This window comes from Somniosus microcephalus, chromosome 10 (assembly GCF_052327205.1).
Source record: "Somniosus microcephalus isolate GS21.2 chromosome 10, FLI_Smic_1.0, whole genome shotgun sequence".
Classification (NCBI taxonomy): domain Eukaryota; kingdom Metazoa; phylum Chordata; class Chondrichthyes; order Squaliformes; family Somniosidae; genus Somniosus; species Somniosus microcephalus.
In genome coordinates this window covers 22,475,071-22,496,705 of record NC_140996.1, presented here as the reverse complement: position 1 = coordinate 22,496,705, position 21,635 = coordinate 22,475,071, and the positions used below count along the sequence as shown (strand labels likewise).

At 43.5% G+C, this 21,635-nt stretch overlaps 1 protein-coding gene across 1 annotated transcript in view; it reads right to left on the bottom strand.

Annotated features, from left to right (window-relative positions):
• Nucleotides 1-5,546: 5,546 nt before the first annotated feature.
• The window catches only part of pibf1 (progesterone immunomodulatory binding factor 1), a 190,471-nt gene continuing 174,382 nt past the window's right edge, over nt 5,547-21,635 (bottom strand). The window contains exons 17-18 of the mRNA XM_085998484.1: nt 9,602-9,778; nt 5,547-6,176 (exon numbers count right to left, since the gene is read on the bottom strand). Of these exons, the coding sequence (XP_085854610.1) occupies nt 6,123-6,176; nt 9,602-9,778 (231 nt within the window). The 3' untranslated portion in view covers nt 5,547-6,122. The remainder of the gene's footprint in view (nt 6,177-9,601; nt 9,779-21,635) is intronic.

Sequence of the window (21,635 nt, the reverse complement as noted above, 5' to 3'; positions counted from 1 at the left end):
CCAATGTTGCCTTGCACCATTATCCCTTTTGTCATTTAATCTCTCCTGCCTTCCACCCTATTAGTCCTTCCTTTTTGTTCTTTTCTCCCCTCCCCTACTTCTGTACTTGCTTAAAAACCTGTTACATCTCTAACATTTTCCAGTTCTGATGAAGGGTCACCAATCTGAAACGTTAACTCTGTTTCTATCTCCACTGCCTGAACTGCTGAGTATTTCCAGGATTTTGTTTTTATTCCAAAATTCCTTGCATCATTTCCAGTATTTATCTGTGCAGTGTAGGCACTAAGTGAATAATTCTGCCAAAATTTAAATGCATAAAAAAAATTATACGAAGATTTGAGGGATTTTATTAAAGAACTCAACACATACTTTAAAAAGGTAAAAGCCCTGATTTTCCTCAGGTTTTGTTGCTGCACCACTGTAACTTTGTTGGAAGTGCTGCATTAACCCATTCAGGGGCATAAACAATCTTTCTACTGCAGAAAGTCTAAGGAAATTCAGGGCCAAAGCTACTGAATTAACTTTGATCATGAACGGTACAACAGACAAGTCCTCCTCACTAACATCGGGGGACATGTGTCAAAATTGGGATAGCTATCCCACAGACTAATCAAGCAACAGCCTGACATACTCACAGAATCAGCCAAAGTCCCAGACTCCTCCATCGCTATCCCTCGGTAAGTCCTGTCTCACCGGCAAGACAGACTCACCAGCGGTGGTGGCACAGTGGTATAGCCAGGAAGGAGAGGCCCTGGGAGTCCTTAACATTGATTCCGGACCCCATGGGGTCTCATGGCATCAGGTCAAGCATGGGCAAGGAAACCTCCTGCTGATTACCACCTATCGCCCTCCCTCACCTGATGAATCAGTACCCCTCCATGTTGAATACCACTTGGAAGAAACACGGATGACAGCAAGGGCACAGGATGTACTCTGGGTCGGGGACTTCAATGTCCATCACTAAGAGTGGCTCGGTAGCACCAATACTGACCGAGCTGGCAGAGTCCTGAAGGACATAGCTGCCAGTCTACGGCAGATGGTGAGAGAACCAAGGCTTGACTTTGTCCTCACCAATCTATCTATCGCAGATGCATCTGTCCATGACAGTATTGGTAAGAGTGACCACCACACAGTCCTCGTGGAGACAAAGTCCCGTTTTCGCACCGAGGCCATCCGCCATCGTGTTGTGTGGCACTTACACCGTGCTAAATGGGATAGATTCAAGACAGATCTAGCAGCTCAAAACTGGGCATCCATGAGGCACTGTGGGTCAACAACAGCAGCAGAATTGTGTACCACCACAATCTGTAACCTCATGGCCTGGCATATCCCTCTCTACCATTACCATCAAGCCAGGGGACCAACCCTGGTTCAATAAGGAGTGTAGAAGAGCATTCCAGGAGCAGCACCAGGCGTACCTAAAAATGAGGTGCCAACCTGGGGAAGCTGCAACACAGGACTACATGCATGCTAAACAGCGGAAGCAGCATTCTATAGACAGAGCTAAGCGATCCCACAACCAATGGATCAGATCAAAGCTCTGCAGTCCTGCCACATCCAGTCATGAATGGTGGTGGACAATTAAACAACTAACGGGAGGAGGAGGCTCCATGAACATCCCCATTCTCAATGATGGTGGAGCCGAGCACGAGTGCAAGACAAGGCTGAAGCGTTTGCAACCATCTTCAGCCAGAAGTGCCGAGTGGATGATCCATCTTGGCCTCCTCCTGAGGTCCCCACCATCACAGAAGCCAGTCTTCAGCCAATTCAATTCACTCCACGTGATATCAAGAAATGGCTGAGCGCACTGGACACAGCAAAGGCTATGGGCCCCGACAACATCCCGGCTGTGGTGCTGAAGATTTGTGCTCCAGAACTAGCTGCACCTCTAGCCAAGCTATTCCAGTACAGCTACAACACTGGCCTCTACCTGACAAAGTGGAGAATTGCCCAGGTATGTCCTGTCCACAAAAAGCAGGAAAAATCTAATCTCGCCCCACCCTATCAACCTACTCTCAATCATCAGCAAAGTGATGGATGGTGTCGTCGACAGTGCTATTAAGCAGCACTTACTCACCAATAACCTGCTCACCAATGCTCAGTTTGGGTTCCGTTAGGATCACTCGGCTCCAGACCTCATTACAGCCTTGGTTCAAACATGGACAAAAGAGTTGAATTTCAGAGGAGAAAGTGACTGCCTTTGACGTCAAGGCAGCATTTGACCGAGGGTGGCATCAAGGAGCCCTAGTAAAATTGAAGTCAATGGGAATCGGTGAAAGCTCTCCAATGGCTGGAGTCATACCTAGCACAAAGGAAGATGATTGTGGTTGTTGGAGACCAATCATCTCAGCTGCAGGAGTTTCTCAGGGCAGTGTCTGAGGCCCAACCATCTTCAGCTGCTTCATCAATGACCTTCCCTCCATCTTAAGGTCAGAAGGGGGGATGTTCACTGATGATTGCAGTGTTCAGTTCCATTCGCAACTCCTCAGATAATGAAGTAGTCCATGCTCACATGCAGCAAGACCTAGACAACATTCAGGCTTGGGCTGATAAGTGGCAAGTAACATTTGCACCACACAAGTGCCAGGCAATCACCATCTCCAACAAGAGAGAGACCAGCCACCTCCCCATGAATTCAATGGCATTACCATCGTCAAATCCCTCACCAACATCATCCTGGGGGGGTCACCATTGACCAGAAACTTAACTGAACCAGCCACAAATACTTTGGCTACAAGAGCAGGTCAGAGGCTAGGTATTCCGCAGCGAGTGACTCACCTCCTGACTCCCCAAAGCCTTTCCACCATCTACAAGGCACAAGTCAGGAGTGTGATGGAATACTCTCCACTTGCCTGGACGAGTGCAGCTCCAACAACACTCAAGAAGCTCAACACCATCTAGGACAAAGCAGCCCGCTTTATTGGCACCCCATCCACCACCTTAAACATTTACTACCGCCACCACCAGCACACCATGGCTGCAGTGCGTATCATCTACAAGATGCACTGCAGCAACTCGCCAAGGCTTCTTCAACAGCACCTCTCAAACCCGCGACCTCTACCACCTAGAAGGGCAAGGGCAGCAGGGACATGGGAACACCACCACCTGCAAGTTCCCCTCCGAGTCACACACCATCCTGACTTGGAAATATATCACCCTTCCTTCATTGTCGCTGGGTCAAAGTACTGGAATTCCCTCCCTAACAGTACCTTCACCACACGTACTGCAGCGGTTCAAGGCGGCGGCTCACCACCACCTTCTCAAGGGCAATTAGGGATGGGCAACAAATGCTGGCCTTGCCAGCGACGCCCACATCACATGGATGAATAAAAAAACACAGCAATCAATTTTACAGTTTAGACAAAGTATAAATTTGCATAATTATTAAAAACTTACAGCACGAGTGCCAGAATTCTTACTAAATAACAAGCACACAGATATGTTTCTTTTCAATGGATAGTAAAATGTGACACTGAATTCACTCTCAAAATAACAACAGCACCAACATACAGTAAATCAGAAACTCCTCCCATGCTTTAGTTCTAAGTGCAGCGCGTACTGGCAAACTGGGTTATACAGATTGTTAAAGTCTCAGGTTCAACCTTGTGGTCCGTGCTGAGCTACCTGATCTCAGATGGTTGGCATTGGAGATGTTATAATTGACCTCAGTACCCCGGATTACAGAAGTGAAATGCCCTATCGAGTGCTATTTGGTCACTCCGACCCGATGTGTGTGTCGGGCGAGATCAGGCACAAGCTGTACATGGCTCATTTGTGAAGAATGTCTACTGGGCTGAAGTACTGGAGGGTGACCTGTGTCCATGAAAACAAAACCCAAGCATGTCTCAGCGCCTTCAGAAGTGTTCAAATCAACTCCATGGCCTCGCCACCAATGTTCCCTCTAAGCTGCGCTTTGTTGTGCGCAGCCTGTGTATTTCACTGCGCGGTCCCTTTAACTTTCTGCGCATGTGCGGTATTCCCAATGGAAAAGCTTGTGAGCGGCCTGCGCGGATGCCCAGCTTAGCGAGAAGATTGCTCGCCAGTCCCCATCTCTGTCACCTCCTCCGTTCAGAGATCTCTGCGTTCCTACAATTCTGGTTTCTTGTGCATCCACGATTTCCTTCGCCCCACCATTGGTGGCTGTGCCTTCCGCTGCTAGGCCCCAAGTTCTGGAATGCCTTCCCTAAACCTCCCCGCCTCTCTCTCGCTCCTTTAAGGCACTCATTAGAACGTACCTCTTTGACCAAGCTTTTGGTCACTGTCCTAATTATCTTATGTGGTTCGGTGTCAAATTTTGTCTGATAACACTCCTGTGAGGCACTTTGGGATGTTTTACTACATTAAAGGCACTATATAAATGCAAGTTGTTGTTGAGGAGCTGAGATCATAGAAGAGGAGCAGAAAGAAAATACAGTGAATCTCAAGACTCTGGTTGCATATTGCATTTCACCTGTTGAGACCATCATTGCCACTATGTGCCAATTAATGAGATTTGTACTACATCATACAGGCCTTAATACGATTTGGCTCTTATCCAGCTTAAGATGCATTTGTGAAATAAACAATTAGATTAGAATGTAAATTTTGCAGAATGCAAAGAACCACCTTCGGCTCTACTTGAAGCAAAAGTACCTCCTATTCCTTGTGTCTTATGGCCTATTTCTTATATTGCAAATAATAAATTGATTTGACATTACAGATTATTTTATTTGTAAAGGTCAGGTTTGAAATGTGGATAGGGTTGAATTACACTGCACTTAGATGTTTTGAAACTCGTGGCACGAAACCTTAGAATGCATTAGCTTTATGAATGAAATTGTGTGCCTATATGAATGCAGTGCACATACTTGTCTCCTTTGGGTGCATTATGTCAGACTTGTGCAACAACTCTGTGGCTGCAGATTGGTATTGGTTCACGATTAACTCGTCAAACATGAAATGCCAGCTGCATTCATTACGCAAATGTTGCCCCTTGGTTCTGAAAATAAACAAACGATCATGAAGATTCTTACAGATACTCTGGATATAAAAGATAACTAAAGGCGAGTGGAAATTTTTTAAACGGGTGTAGGCAGTAATGAGGTGGGCATTATGTTGGGATGTCAATATGTAGTATGTTGAGCCAAGGCAGTGAGATTCAATCCCTCACATGACCGAGTTCCCGATCTCTGATGTACTGATGGGTATGGGAAGAGGGAAGAGCAATGCCTCCAGACTGCTCCAGTACATTTATTGAGGGCTGCCTCAGGGCAGGGTTAGTGGAAGCCAGGGAATAAGTTCCAGGCTGTAGGTGGTGCAAAACTGGGGGAACCTGGAAGAAAACAGGAAGATTGCGAGTGTAAAAAAAAAAGGCACAATTATAATCCAAAGTCTCCAATAAATTAAACCTATTATTTCTATACAACAAAACACCTGAAATATGTTTTACAGTGGTGTTACAAATGAGAAAGTTCTTGTATTAAAGAAAAACAAAGCACTAACTAGCCACTTGAAAACCTTGTTATATTGATAAATTGGCCATTAAAGCATGTAAAATAGTAAACATATAAATTACAATAAAACCTTTATTAACATTTTCATTTTAAACAAGTACAGTGCAAGATCACAAATGTAACTTGGTTACCCATTACAGTAATAAAATAAACAAACTACTGTATATTAATAACACTGACACCCTTGGAAACCTATCTTCTCTTTAGTTGTGCAAATAAGGGTGTATTTACATGACAAGTTTAGTATCAGCCCAAGGTGGTTTAGGCATTACACCGATGCTAATCTTGCGCAGTGTTAATTGGGTTTAATGCATGAACTAACTATGGAGCCAAGTGGAGCGAGACTCCCCACTCCAGGAGTCTCACTCGGCTTTGCTCTGGTGTCAGGTCAGGACTCCGGATTCAGGCTGCATTTACACTATAACTGTAGCATTACGCTTCACACCGACACTACAGCTGTAGTGTAAATGTGCGCCGAGTGGTTCACAAACAACGGGCATATAATTGGAATCACAGCACTTGGAATTAGAAAAAACCTGCATCTTCAGTTGTGTGGTCGTGTTGCAGAAAATTAGTAGTGTGATTAAGTGCAGAATCTCCAAAGGTCCTTTAAACACACTACAAAAAAGGTCAAGTATTTTTCCGCTTCAACTTTGTGTACCAGGCAGGACATTCTCGGTTTGTCTGCAAGATAACAAAATAATTCAGATTAGGAAGCATGCAGAATCTGCAATCTATTTTCTATTCAGGAATACCTTAGGGGTAAAAAATGTCAAAGATCCACCCACTGCACAATTTAAGGAGGAGGTGGGTCCTAGGAGGCACCCTTGCAGATTATTTACTTTTCTGACACAAAACCTAGTCACCCAATTATTACACAGAGCAGGGGTGTCCACACTCTTGCCCTCATGGACCACACAGCCGTGTACCAGGGCACCTTCTTTATTTGCATGTTGTCATTAATTTGTATATATCTCAAGTTGCTGATGCCAAGAGTTCTTCTCCTGATTGAGGATATATCCACTATTGAGGCAACAATAATAAAAGTCTTTTCCTAACCCACAAAACAATATACGTAAACATATATATTGTTGCCCAGGCTTCACGGGCCAGATTGCCAGCGCTTGAGGGCTGCAAGTGGCTCAAGGGTTACAAGTTGGACACCCCTGGCTTACAGTCAGAGAACTAGATATTTCTCCTTTTAATGAACGTAAATAGCAGCAGGAATAGGCCACTTGGCCCCTCGAGCCTGCTCCGCCATTCAATAAGATCATGGTTGATCTTGGGCTCAAAGTCACTTCCCTGCCCGCTCCCCATAACCCTTCACTTCCTTAGCTTGCAAAAATCTGTCCATCTCCACCTTAAATGTATTTAATGACCCAGCCTCCACGGCTCTCTGGGGCAGAGAATTCCACAGATTTATGACCCTCAGAGAGGAAATTCCTCCACATATCAGTTCTAAAAGGGCGACCCTTTATTCTGAAACTATGCCCCCGAGTTCTAGATTTCCCCACGAGGGGAAACATCCTCTCTGCATCTACCTTGTCAAGCCCCCTCAGTATCTTATGTTTCAAATAAGACTTACCAGTTTGCCATAAAGGATTTAATTTACAAATTAAACGCACAATAGTTATTTTGTTCCATTTTAAATATATTCTTCCCCCTTTATTCTTTCCCTCTCCCCTCCCCTCCACCGTACATGCATCATAATTTCCCAGGTGACAGGGTGTAAGGTAACTTAAGGCCAGGACTCTATTAATCTCAATCCAGGTATCAGATGTATAACTAAGTCCATGAGTGAAATACTTGCTGATATCTTTCCCTCCATGTGTAGAAATACCTCTACTCAGCACCTTCCCCAGACATCATGAACAAGATCAAGAATGACTGTACAAGAAACTATTATTGTGGACCCATGTCCTACTGTTTTTTTATTATTCGTTTATGGGATGTGGGCGTCGCTGGCAAGGCTAGCATTTATTGCCTATCTTGAACCGCTGCAGTCCGTGTGGTGAAGGTACTCCCACAGTGCTGTTAGGGAGGGAGTTCCAGGATTTTGACCCAGCGACGATGAAGGATCGGCGATATACTTCTAAGTCAGGATGGTGTGTGACTTGGAGGGGAACTTGGAGGTGGTGGTGTTCCCATGCGCCTGCTGCCCTTGTCCTTCTTGGTGGAAGAGGTCGCGGGTTTGGGAGGTGCTGCTGAAGAAGCCATGGCGAGTTGCTGCAGTGCATCTTGTAGATGGTACACACTGCAGCCACGGTACGCCGGTGCTGGAGGGAGTGAATGTTTAAGGTGGTGGATGGGGTGCCAATCAAGCGGGCTGCTTTGTCCTGGATGGTGTTGAGCTTCTTGAGTGTTGTTGGAGCTGCACTCATCCAGGCAAGTGGAGAGTATTCCATCACACTCCTTACTTGTGCCTTGTAGATGGTAGAAAGACTTTGGGGAGTCAGGAGGTGAGACACTCGTCGCAGAGTATTTGGCTGGTATTTGCGCCACTAAATCTCTAGCAATTTGAATTAATACAAGTGTCATTTTTAATGTCAAAACACCTGCACACCAGTTTGTTTCTGTGCCAACAGTGCCAACTTTTTCCGTGCTTCCATTATTACTATCAAAGGTTACAGGTCGGCAGTAGTCAAAATGCTTTAATCCTCAAATTGGTACCTTGAATGAACCTGTCTAGATACTTCTAGTACCAATGTTCCAGGAGCCAGTACCGTTTTTGCCAGATTTACCCTCTTTCACTTGAGTCGATTGAACTCAGTGTTATTAAATGCAGCACATGGACGTCATATTTTGTAAACTACATGTGCAGTTCGTGTGCTCAAAAATGTTCGGCTGATATAAAGGATACTTTCTGCTGTCAGATCCTTTAGCACAATGATTTTATATGAAATAAATCTGTGTTTACTCTACTCTTCCCTATGGTATGCTCACACCCTTCAGTAAATGGTCTCTGAGGCAAAATGTGAGAGACTGAGACTCTTAAAACACGAATCAGAAATGTTGCAAATTATACATATATAGATTGCCATCAAAATCATGTTCACATATGTCTCAGTTTTTGTTGAAAGTTTTTTTTTAAAGTCCAATTATGTAAAATTATACTATACTTTGGCTGCTCATTTATCACAGCATGAGATTACATTAAATGATATAAAACTAGAACCTCCTGGCACATGATCCATTCCATGTGCTCTAATTATGGGTCCTGTGCCTTCCCATTAGCCTTTTTGAGTGAATGTGTAATGTCTGGAGCAGCACAACTATTGCTAACAGAGATGGTGTCAAAATTACATCACTTGTAACATAAGTGCTTGGAAAGGATGGAAGCTGATATGACAATGATGACACCCAGCGATAGTAGCTTCTCATAGGGATTAACATATGAGGCAGGGAACTTTTAGGAGTTGCAAATACACATTGAACCTTTAAGATTTATTTCCATTTCTCCTTGTGTATCTTCATGTTTCCTTTATGAAAAAGATAATAGCACTGAAAACCTCAATATGAAACAAAGATCTCGGCAAAAAATAGAACTTTTTATGGAGAATTATGCAATCTGTCCAATAAAAGCAGAGAAGACAAATAACATTTTGTCATGTGATTGAAAGTTGATCATTACTGCTGGCAATCTGGAACCCAAAAGGCTTTTGCCCTGTTCAATCATGCCTTCCCTTTTGTTCTTTCCTTCCCTCCCCTTGCTTTAAACCTGTTATAGCTCTAACTGTTTCCAGTTCTGACGAAAGGTCATCTCATTAACTGGGCTGCCTGACCGGAATTTTTCAAGCATTTTCTGTTTTTACTTCAGGTTATTTTGGTTTTAATACAAGGCTATGGATGCTGGGTCAATTGAAATTTTCAAGACTGAAATCGATAGATTTTTATTCGGCAGGAGTATGGATCAAGGAAAATGGATCAAAGGCGGGTAAATGGAGTAGAGTTGAGGTGCTGATCAGCCACGATGATTGAATGGCAGAACTGGCGTGAGGGGCTGAATTGGCTACTCCTGTCCCTATGTTTCAAATGACTGGAAGAAGCCAAAATATTTGAACTGGAGAAAAGCTGAAGTCTTTTTTGCTTCAGACATAAAGATAACTTACAAAAAGAGTTGGTTTCGGTTTGTAGATGTTTTCATCCTCATCTGGGGGGATGCTCAGAGACAATTTTGTTGCATGTGTAATAGGACTGCTTTTGACTTCTTCTCGGGAACCTGGCAAGCCACCACCATACTGCTTGTTATGCAAATTTATCAAAACTTGCTTCATTACTGCCAATTCCTGCAACATACAAACATAACTATATTAAAAGTCGTCAATACAGACAGGTAACATGGCCGCACAATGGTTTGCTGGCTGCAATTTCATTGCCAATTGCAGCTAATTTACTTCTGCTGCTTTTGTTTAACAATTAAATGAATTAAAAGATGCACCTTGGATTTCTCAGTAGCTGATTTAATATATAAATATTGACTGTTTTTTAGGCTAAGTTACAAAGGAGTGACTTCAATGAAGTCCTCAATTTTCAAAATAAACTTTCTATGAATTATTTTATAACAGCAGCTGGGCACATTTAAATGCACCTTCACCCCCCCACCTAACAGTGCGGTGCACCCATTGTGTGTGGACGCAATTTACATACAGCATTATTGATGCGGCAATAACTGAAAATGTAATACATGATGTTCACCACATCACTATTTCCCTATTTAAATATGGTTGCCTATTTTTGTTTCTGGGGTCAGCCAGAAGTGACACTGGAAAATTAGGTAAATGAGCAAAATGTGTAGGGAGCTAGCATAATGGCTCCTTCCCCATTTCCCTCCTGAGAACTGGATGACCTGAAGAGGAAAATCCAGGCTAGGTGTCCATCTAAAAAATTCAAACTCAATTTTTTAAGAGCAAAGTGAGGTAAAGCTTTTTTGCTTTATACAGGTACATGCTTAATATAGAGCCTCCTTTACAACCAAGCATTTAACGTATGCAAAATCATTTACAGTTTGGAACCTTTTTGGAAAAAAAAAGTGATCTCAGTTTACTGCAGGGACAGAGGTTTTTCCAATTAATAATTGATAACAGCACAATATTTATTCATAACATTTTGGTCAAAAAAGCTAACAATTATTTCTACATGAAAAACATATTTAAAATTAAAATTACTTAATGTAAGTGACCAGACATTTTGTGATTCATATATAAAAAAGCTGTCAGTTTAGTGCAGCTGTCCTGGAAGGCAGCACAGTTGATATCAACTTGTTGAAGATCAGACCAGCACAGCATGCAAAATGACTCCAAGGAGATTCACAGGGGCAGTTTTACGTGTAAAAGTAGATAAGTTGTGATGTAAACCATATACTCTCACTAAATAACTGAATGATTAAAGTAACACAATTTAATCTGATGAGCACAATATCTAAGATCTATGCTCCAAGCATAAAGTTTACAAGCCCTCCCACAATTTAAAGATTTGGTGGATTGTAAGATAAAAATAGCAAGAAAGATCTTGTTGCCAAACACTCCTGTTATGCACTGTGGGCTCTCTGCCAATTTTCATGCCAGCTGAACCTTATTAACTAGACATCTGGAGATGCGCTGGGCCAACATTTCTACAAACATCTTTAAATGACACAAGCAGGTTGTCCCCTTCAATTTCCTGCCATGGATTTCATTAGTCTATTCAGTTATAAAGTACCTCAAGTGAGATTTTTTTAAAATTTTTTTATAAAAGGGACAAGGATATGAAAATATTTATTGTTATATCAAGTGTTCTTAATGCTCGCCCTACCAAAAAGATAGTAAGCATGTCTCTTTCAGAATAACTAGTATAGCTCTTACCTTTGGCTGGGTTTTATACTGACAGTAATGACTGCAAAGTGATTTAAGGATTACAGGGTACATATGATGACTCGCAAATTATCACACTGAAGTATAAGTGAAAGAAGCTCGATATTAAAAACCAAGTCTCCACGAGTGACAGCAGATACAACTCCATAGTGTGTATTAATTAGAACTGCATTATTCCTTTTTTACTAAATTTTACCGATTAAATTCATCGCATCATATCAACACACTTCAAAGTACCATAAAAACAGATTCATAAATTGCATTACAACAAGCAATGTACAAGATTTTACTGGAACACTTGGTTATGCCAGGAAAATTATGGTACTTTTACGTAATATTTTGTCCACAGGAAAATGGCCTAAATACTATTTTAGAACACCAAATTTCATCATCAGTGCTTCATTATTGTAGAATTGTATATTGAACGGCTTTTTCTTGAAATAGTAAATTGCTAGAACAGTTTATCTTTGAACGGGAGTTCAAATCCCACCAAGGCAGTTTGAGAATTTGAATTTAGTTAAAAAAATCTGTAAATAAAAAGTTAGCAGCAAAGTTGACCATGAAGCTGTTGGATCATTGTAAAAACCCAACTGGCTCACTGATGTCTTTTAAGGGAGTGTCTGGATGTTGTCTATATGGACTTCCAGAAGGCATTTGATAAGTTCTGCACAAGAGATTAGCAGCAAAAATGAAAGTGCACCGACTTGGAGGCAACCTTGCGACATGGGTTGGAAATTGGTTGTGAGGTAGAAGACAGCGAGCAGAGATAAACGGTACGTACTCAGATTGGCAGGGATCTGTACTGGGGCCTCAGTTTTTCACCATACAGGAAACTTTGTGCTATCTGGAGGTGAGCTATCCGGCAATCTGGAGCCACCGGCAAAAATCAGCAGCCGTTTTAAAATTCTTTTTGTTTGTTTTTTTTGCTTTGTTTGAACAGTCAAGCTGTGCAAGGTCTGTAGCTATAGCAACAGCTTCAGCTACAGAGCTTGCAGGCCACACCCGAGTGTTTAGAGGCTGTTGCTAAGCAACAGTGTTTGTTGTCAAAAACGGAGATAAGAATCTCCATATCTCTCAACATTAACTCTGGAGAGTATGGCAGTTTTGAGGCAACGGCAGCAGCTCGGTCCCGTGGGTGCCGGATAGCACAAAGTTTCCTGTATTTATCAATGACTTGGATGAAGGAAGAGAGAGTTGTATATCCAAGTTTGCAGATGACACTAAGATGGGAGGTACAGGAAGTAGTGCAGATAGGAGCAAGAAGTTACAAAGGGACATAGACAGATTAAGTGAGTGGGCAAAACTATGGCAAATGGAGTTCAATGTGGGCAAGTGTGAGGTCATCCACTTTGGACCCAAGATAAATTGGAGTATTTCCTAAATAGTGAGAAACTAGGAACTGTGGAAGAGCAGAGAGATTTGGGTGACAATGTACACAAATCACTAAAAAACTAGTGGTCAGGTACAAAAAGGCCAAAGGAATGTTGGCCTTCATCTCAAGGGGGCTGGAATAGAACAGGGAGGCATTTATGCTTCAGTTGTATCGAGTCTTGGTCAGACCCCATCTGGAGTACTGTTTTCAGTTCTGGGCACTGCATCTCAGGAAGGATACACTGGCTTTGGAGGGGGTGCAGCGCAGATTCAGCAGAATGATACCGGGGTTAAATTATGAAGACAGGTTGCATAAACTTCACTTGTATTCCCTCGAGTATAAAAGATTGAGGGAGAGATCTAATCAAAGTGTTTAAAATGATAAAAGGATTCAATCGGGTTGTAAAAGAGAACCTATTTCCTCTGGTAGGGGAAATCAAGAACAAGAGATCGTAATCATAAAATTAGAGCCAGGCCATTCAGGAGTGAAATCAGGAAGCACCTTTTCACCAAAGGGTAGTAGAAATCAGGAACTCTTGAAGGGATAATTACTAGTCCTAGCCCTTTTCGGGCTACCCCGGATCAGGCGTCTTCCCCAGATGTTCACCTTCAACTAAAGTTAGAGGTAACCGAATCCTAAAGATGCTTAATTGGATCTAAAGGTCCAGACAATGTCTCCCTAAAGGAAAGGAACGACCTGAAGATGTTACTGTCCTCCAGATAGCACTTTTTAAAATAAGTTTAACTAGACTGTAACCTTCCGGATATTATGAGGGTCCGGAAAACTCCTCCAGAATGCTGCAACTCCTCACCAAAGAGTGTACAGAGATTGAGTTCGCAAGTTTGATACAGAAGTACTATGTGAGACAATTCTAAAAAAATATATTTATTAAAGAACCGACATGTAATTACAGTTGGTGATTCAGTCGCAACATTAACAGTTCCAAATACAAAAGTTTACAATTATTATCAGAGATCCTTATTCTCAAATCTTAGCTTTGTTACATTTTTACATTTCTTAGTCTATTCCAAGATATCCACCAAAATCAAATACCTTTGATACCCGAGACTCAAAGAGTTGAAAACTTAGAGCTTGCCTCTGAAGCCTGAGAATCGCTTTGCCCCTTTCAGCGAATCTATCTTCCCATTTGAAAGTTCTATATTTATACCCTTTTTTCAGTGGTATATCCTTTGAAGTTTTCTGCTGATGTAAGCTAATTATCTCTAGTCATTTTTCTGTTGACTTCTTCTATTCTTACAGTCAGTTCAGCTGTCGCAAGCAGACTTGTGTCTGCTGTGTAAGTGTCTCTACCTTTAGATGTTCAAAACTTATAAAAACAATGTGGAGCAGTGCTTCTTTTTGATGTCATTTTTATCAAAGTCTCCTGTTTGTATCTTTTGCATTTAGAACACCTCAACTGGCTGCAACACAGACTTCATGTCTCCTAGGTGTTCCAAGTTCAACAGAAAAACGTGATGGCTGGTGCCTCCTGTGTTTCATTTGATGTTAGGTGTTTCTTTTACTTGATGTCATTTTTACAAAGGCACATGTTTCTTTAATCTTTCTGTGCTTCTTTCCGAAGTGTTGGTTTAAGACAATTTAACTGGGTGTATTATTGTCTTTTTTCCAATGCTGCAGACTTAGAGGAACCTCCAACCTGCTGCTTCAATAGGGCTATTGTTTCAGTGTCAACAAGTTATCTTGCCTCAAAAGCCTGTATGTTGTTTACAGCTTTTGATTGTTAAGGCTTCCAGACTTCCAAACCCAGTGTGTCATGTTTTAATAAAGTCAAAATTCTGTTCATATGATGGTGTATTTTTCTGACTATGGCTATTCCTTCACACTCTCTCCCACAAAAGGCTATGGATGTTCGGTTAATTGAAGCTTTCAAAACTGAGATCAAAAGGTTTTTGTTTGGTAAGGGTATCAAGGGATATGGAGCAAAGGCGAGCAAATGAGGTTGAGGTACAGATCAGCCATGATCTAATTGAATGGTAGTGCTGTGAGAGCTTGGTAAGTGGGAGAAAATTCATTTAAGTGTATTTTGTGAATTTTAGTGAGTTAAAAAGTTAATTATTTGAAGTGAGTTAAATTTTTTAAGTGTATATTAGACTGCTGGGGAGTTTAAACCGGAAGTAGAATCCGGGTATAAAAGGGGCGGGACTAGTGCTCTGCACAGAGTGCTGTGGCATTGAGTGCTGCGAGAGTTTGGTAAGTGGAGAGTTCGGCAAGTGGAGAGTTCGGGCAAGTGGGAGGTGAGGGTGTGTTTTTTGCTCTGTTTTGTTCCCCGCTCCCAGGCTCAGACAGCACTGCGGAGGCGGAGCAGCGAGACGAGTCAACCAAACAGGCCCCACAGACAGTATTCAAGGAGGAGGTTGGCGATCAGCTGGTTGGTTGGTTTTCTTCCTTCTCTTTTATACCTTTAAGTTGGTAAGTCCTATTGAATAGTGGTGTAATATTATCTATATCGGGGCAGAGGGTCTTCATAACTAATAAGAAATTAAATTAATTACATAGATATGGGTGAACAGGTGATGTGTCACTGTTGCGAAATGTGGGAGCCGGTGGACCCCATTGAGGCTCACGGTGATTACATTTGCGATAAGTGTTTGCTGCTAGAGGAACTCAAGCTCCATGTTAAAGAGCTTGAGACCGAGCTTCAGACACTGCGACACATCAGGGAGGGGGAGAAGTTCCTGGACCCTATGTTTCAGGAGATGGTCACACCTATGAAATTAATTAATGCAGATGTAGTCCGTGGTCAGGGACAGGACGGTGTGACTACGAGTGAGGCAGGTACAGGGATCCAGGAGGAAGTGTTAAAGGAGCCGCAGCCCTTGCTCTTGTCAAGCAGGATTGAGGTTCTTACTCCCTGTGAGGGCGGGAGCGGGGACTGCAGGGAGGATGAGCAACCTGGCCACAGCACTGTGGTACACGGGGCCATTCAAGTGGAGGGAGTAAAAAGAAATGTTGTAGTGGTAGGGGATAGTATCATTAGGGGGATAGGGTTCTCTGCAGTCAAGAGCGGGAGTCCCGAAGGCTGTGTTGCCTGCCCGGCCCCAGGGTTAAGGACATCTCTTCTGGGCTGGAAAGAAACTTGGAGTGGGAGGGGGAGGATCCAGTTGTCGTAGTCCATGTTGGTACAAACGACGTAGATAGGACAAGGAAGGCGGTTCTGTTAAAGGAGTATCAGCAGCTAGGGGTCAAATTAAAAAACAGAACCTCAAGGGTAATAATCTCTGGGTTATTACCTGAGCCACGAGCGAATTTGGCTAGGATAAATAAAATTAAAGAGTTAAATGCGTGGCTCAAAGACTGGTGTGGGGGAAATGGGTTTTGCTTCGTGGGACACTGGCACCAGTACTGGGACAGGAAGGAGCTGTTCCGTTGGGACAGACTCCACTTGGCCAGTGCTGGGACTAGAGTCCTGGCGAATCATTTAACTAGGGCTGTAGAGAGGGCTTTAAACTAATTAGTGGGGGGGAGGTTTCTAGAGAGCAAATAATAGAAATGACAACAGAGAAGGTCATAGACTTAGGTAACAGTGGGGGAATAAAAAAACAGAACGTGTCAGGAAGGGACAGAAGGTATGGAGAAAAAGGTAAAGTAGCAAAAGGGGAAAAAACAGGAACTAAGTGTCACAAAACATATTTGAAAGTTCTTTATCTGAATGCATGTAGCATTCGTAACAAAATGAATGAGTTAACGGCACAAATAACTACATATGGGTATGATCTTGTAGCCATTACAGAAACATGGCTGCAGGGTGACCATGACTGGGAATTAAACATACCAGGTTATTTAACAATCAGGAAGGACAGGCAGGAAGGGAGGTGGTGGTGGGGTGGCTATGTTAATAAAGGAAGGAATCACTATAATACAGAGAAATTATATTGGGTCAAAGGAGCAGGATAGTGAAACAGTTTGGGTGGAGATAAGGAATAATAAGGGGAAAAAAACACTAGTGGGCGTAGTCTATAGGCCTCCGAACAGCTGCAACTCTGTTGGACGGATTATTAATCAGGAAATAGTTGAGGCTTGTAATAAGGGAACAGCTATAATTATGGGGGATTTTAACTATCATATTAACTGGACAAATCAAATTGGGCAGAGCAGCCTTGAGGATGAGCTCATTGAGTGTATTAGGGATGGGTTTCTTGAGCAGTATGTAACTGAACCGACCAGGGGGCAAGCAACCTTAGATTTGGTCCTGTGTAATGAGACAGGATTAATTAAAAATGTCCTAGTAAAGGATCCCATTGGAATGAGTGACCATAACATTGTTGAATTCCATATTCAATTAGAGGGTGAGAAGGTTGGATCTCAAACAAGCCTGCTGAACTTGAATAAAGGAGACTATGAAGGTACGAGAGCGGAATTGATCAGAATGGATTGGGAAATAGATTAAAGGGTAAGACGGTACATGATCAGTGGTGTACATTTAAGGAGTTATTTTACAACTTCCAAAAAATATATATTCCACTGAGGAAAAAAGGGTGTAAAAGAAAAGATAGCCATCCGTGGCTAAGTAAAGTAATTAAGGATGGTATCCGACTAAAAACAAGGGCATATAAGGTAGCCAAATCTAGTGGGAGGATAGAAGATTGGGAAGTCTTTAAAAGACAGCAAAAAATAACTAAAAGATTGATTAAGAAAGGGAAGATAGATTATGAAAGTAAATTAGCAAAAAATATAAAAACAGATGGCAAAAGTTTCTATAGTTATATAAAAAGAAAAAGGGTGGCTAAAGTAAATGTTGGTCCCTTAGAGGATGAGACCGGGAAATTAATGGTGGGAAACATGGAGATGGCAAAAACGCTGAACAAATATTTTGTATCAGTCTTTACAGTAGAGGACACTAAGAATATCCCAACACTGGACAAACAGGGAGCTCGAGGGGGGAGGAGCTAAATACGATTAAAATCACTAAGTGGTACTTGGTAAAATAATGGGACTCAAGGTGGATAAATCCCCTGGACCTGATGGCTTACATCCTAGGGTCTTGAGGGAAGTGGCGTTAGGGATTGTGGATGCATTGGTAATAATTTTCCAAAACTCCCTGGACTCAGCAAAGGTCCCAGCAGATTGGAAAAGTGCGAATGTAACACCCTTATTTAAAAAGGGTAGTAGGCAGAAGGCTGGTAACTATAGACCAGTTAGCCTAACATCTGTGGTTGGTAAAATGTTAGAGTCCATTATTAAGGAGACAGTAACAGGACATTTGGATAAACATAATTTAATAGGACAAACTCAGCATGGTTTCATGAAGGGGAAGTCATGTTTGACAAATTTGCTTGAGTTCTTTGAGGAAGTAACATACAGTGTGGATAAACGGGAACCAGTGGACGTAGTGTATTTAGACTTCCAAAAGGCATTTGACAAGGTGCAACACAAAAGATTATTGCTCAAGATAAAAAATCACGGGATTGGGGGTAATATTCTGGCGTGGGTGGAGGATTGGCTCTCTGCTTTCTGTTAGAGAGTTGGGATAAATGGTTCATTCTCAGACTGGCAATCAGTAACTAGTGGTGTTCCGCAGGGGTCAATGCTGGGTCCCCAACTCTTTACAATCTATATTAACGATTTGGAGGAGGGGACCGAGTGTAACATATCAAAGTTTGCAGATGATACAAAGATGGGAGGGAAAGTAGTGAGTGAGGAGGACATAAAAAACCTGCAAAGGGACATAGACAGGCTAAGTAAGTGGGCAGAGATTTGGCAGATGGAATACAATACTGGAAAGTGTGAGGTTATGCACTTTGGCAGGAAAAATCATAGAGCAAGTTATTATCTTAATGGCAAGAAACTGGAAAGTACTGTAGTACAAAGGGATCTGGGGGTCCTGGTGCATGAAACTTAAAAAGTTAGTATGCTGGTGCAGCAAGTGATCAAGAAGGCCAATGGAATGTTGGCTTTTATTGCTAGGGGGATAGAATATAAAAACAGGGAGGTATTGCTGCAGTTGTACAAGGTATTGGTGAGGCCGCACCTGGAATACTGCATACAGTTTTGGTGTCCATACTTAAGAAGACATACTTGCTCTCGAGTCAGTACAAAGAAGGTTCACTCGGTTAATCCCGGGGATGAGGGGGTGGTCATATGAGGAGAGGTTGAGTAGATTGGGACTCTTCTCATTGGAGTTCAGAAGAATGAGAGGCGATCTTATTGAAACATATAAGATTGTGAAGGGGCTTGATCGGGTGGATGCGGTGAGGATGTTCCCAATGATGGGTGAAACTAGAACTAGGGGGGCATAATCTTAGAATAAGGGGCTGCTCTTTCAAAACTGAGATGAGGAGAAACTTCTTCAATCAGAGGGTGGTAGGTTTGTGGAATTTGCTGCCCCAGAAAGCTGTGGAAGCTACATCATTAAATAAATTTAAAGCAGAAATAGATAGTTTCCTAGAAGTAAAGGGAATTAAGGGTTACGGGGAGTGGGCAGGAAATTGGACATGAGTCTAGGTTCGGAATGGTCATGGCCCTGCGGGTAGTGGAGCGGGCCCAGGGGCCGTGTAGCCTGGTTCTGCTCCTACTGTGTTCTAATTCTGTGTTAGATTTCAGGAGATGGTTTTATTCCTGTTCCTGGCTGGGGTGGAGATCGCCTTTACAGAAGGTAAGTACTGTAGAAAATACAGGGACAGAGTGATCTCCTGGACGAGTTTCGATCGCCTAGATGGGTCGGAGAGGAATTTCCCAGATTTTTTTCTCCCAAATTGGCCATTGGTTTTTTTTTTTTTTTTAAACTGGTTTTTCGCCTCTCCCGGGAGATCACATGGGTTCGGGTGGGATGGAGAGCGATAGTAGATTTGAGGTTAGGATCAGATCAGCCATGATCTTATTGAATGGCGGAGCGGGCTCGAGGGGCCGATTGGCCTACTCCTGCTCCTATTTCTTATGTTCTTAACAGGCTCCAGGGCTGAATGGCTTACTCCTTCCTGTTCCCATGTTCTAGTCAGTTGTACACAGAATTAAAAGTACTGTATTTTCATTTATGTCCTTTAAAACCAACACAAAAGCATAGTTTCACCAAGTCTGGGTTGGATTCAAACCCAGGCCTTAAAGGTGAAAGGACATTATCCTACCACGCCGTGCTATCAAGTTTCCAGCTGTTGTTTGTTTTATTACCAAAACAGTTCAGCATGGAGGAATAAAAATGCTTTGAAGAACCTCGCAGCAGTGAACAACAGTAATTAAAACTAAGGCCCCGATTTTCCCAGAGCCGTCGGGCGGGGTTTCAGGCAGACGGGGGCTTTAAAAAAATTTTTTTTTTTTTTAAAATCCCAGAAATAGGGGGTCGCCAGACTTTCGCCCCCGTCTTTCAGCGCGACCCGAATCAGTCCCGCCCGCCACAGGCGGGAATGGTCGGCAGGAGCCTAATGACCAATAATTGGCAGGTTTAATCCTATTTTCAGGGGCCCTTGGAATTTTCAGCCTTTCCCCACGTAAAACACGCCAGGTGGGAACACCGCTGACGAAACCTGGCGTGAACAATGTCGGCTTGCTTGCTTTCAGCTGCAGGTCAATCAGGACTGAAGAGATTTAATCAGCCAGCATTTGTAGGCTGCAGGACCTTGTTGCTGAAGGCTTGGGGCAACTTGTTGAAGGTTTAGGCACAGCTGTGGAAGGTTGGAGCCTCACACGCTTCGCCAGTGTGAGCTCCTGGGAAGCCCCTCTCAGCACCCTAACTCAGCGCCTCCTCAACGGAGGCATCTGCCAGAAGCATGGGAGGCCTTTTGTTCCTTCCCTTCTTGGCATTAGAGGATCTCCAACAGCACAGGAGGCTGGAGCAGATCCAGCAACAACAGCAGATCCAGCAGCAACAGCAGATCCAGCAGCAGCGACAGGCTGCGGCTCAGCCACCTGAGGCAGCACAGGCCAGAAGGGGCCAGCGCATGGAAGGCCGTCGGCGCAGGAGATACCACCCAAACAGGGTCTACAGACACAGGGTCAGCTACCTCAACATGACTGAGCAGCAGTGCCAGAGGCAGCTGCGACTTTCGCGAGAGGTAGTGACTGACATCTGTGCAATGCTGCAGCAAGACCTGGAGCCCAGAGCACCAGGTCGACGCTCCTTACCAGTGGCCATCAAAGTCATCACCGCACTCAACTTTTATGCCTCAGGCTCCTTCCAGGGATCAGCAGCAGACATCAGCGGCATCTCCCAGGCGGCCGCACACACTTGCATCAAACAGGTCACCGATGCCCTCTTTGCCCTCGCGCACAATCACATCCATTTCACCCGGGATCGCGCAAGTGTGAGGGCGCGAGCGATTGGATTAGCTCAGCTGGCAGACTTTCCAAGAGTGCAGGGCGTCATTGACTGCACACATGTGGCCCTTAGGGCACCCCAGGAGCTTTTGTCAACCGCAAGAGCTTCCATTCCCTTAACGTTCAGCTGGTGTGTGACCACAAGGTGGTGATTTTGCATGTTCGTGCCCAGTACCCTGGCAGCTGCCATGACTCCTTCATACTGCGCCAGTCTACTGTGCCTCTGCTATTCAGTCCGCCAAACGAACTTCAGGGATGGCTACTTGGAGACAAGGGATATCCCCTGCGCGCCTGGCTAAATGAATCCGTTGAGGAGACCAGCCAATGAGGCTGAGGAGCGCTACAACTCCAGCCAGATTTCCACCAGATGCATTATCGAGCAAGCCATTGGATTGCTGAAGATGCGCTTCAGATGTCTCGATAGATCAGGGGGAGCCCTACAGTACTCATCAGCCAGGGTCTCCAAAATCGTTGTGGTATGCTGTGTGCTTCACAACATGGCACAGCGTCGTGGCTTGCCGATTCCGCAGGACCAAGAGGCTCCTCACAGAGCCTCCTCGGTGAGGATGATCCTGAGGAGGAGGAGGAGGAGGAGGTGGTGGAGGACGGGAACGAGCATCCTGCAGTGGGCCGCCAACCAGTGCGCGAGAACAT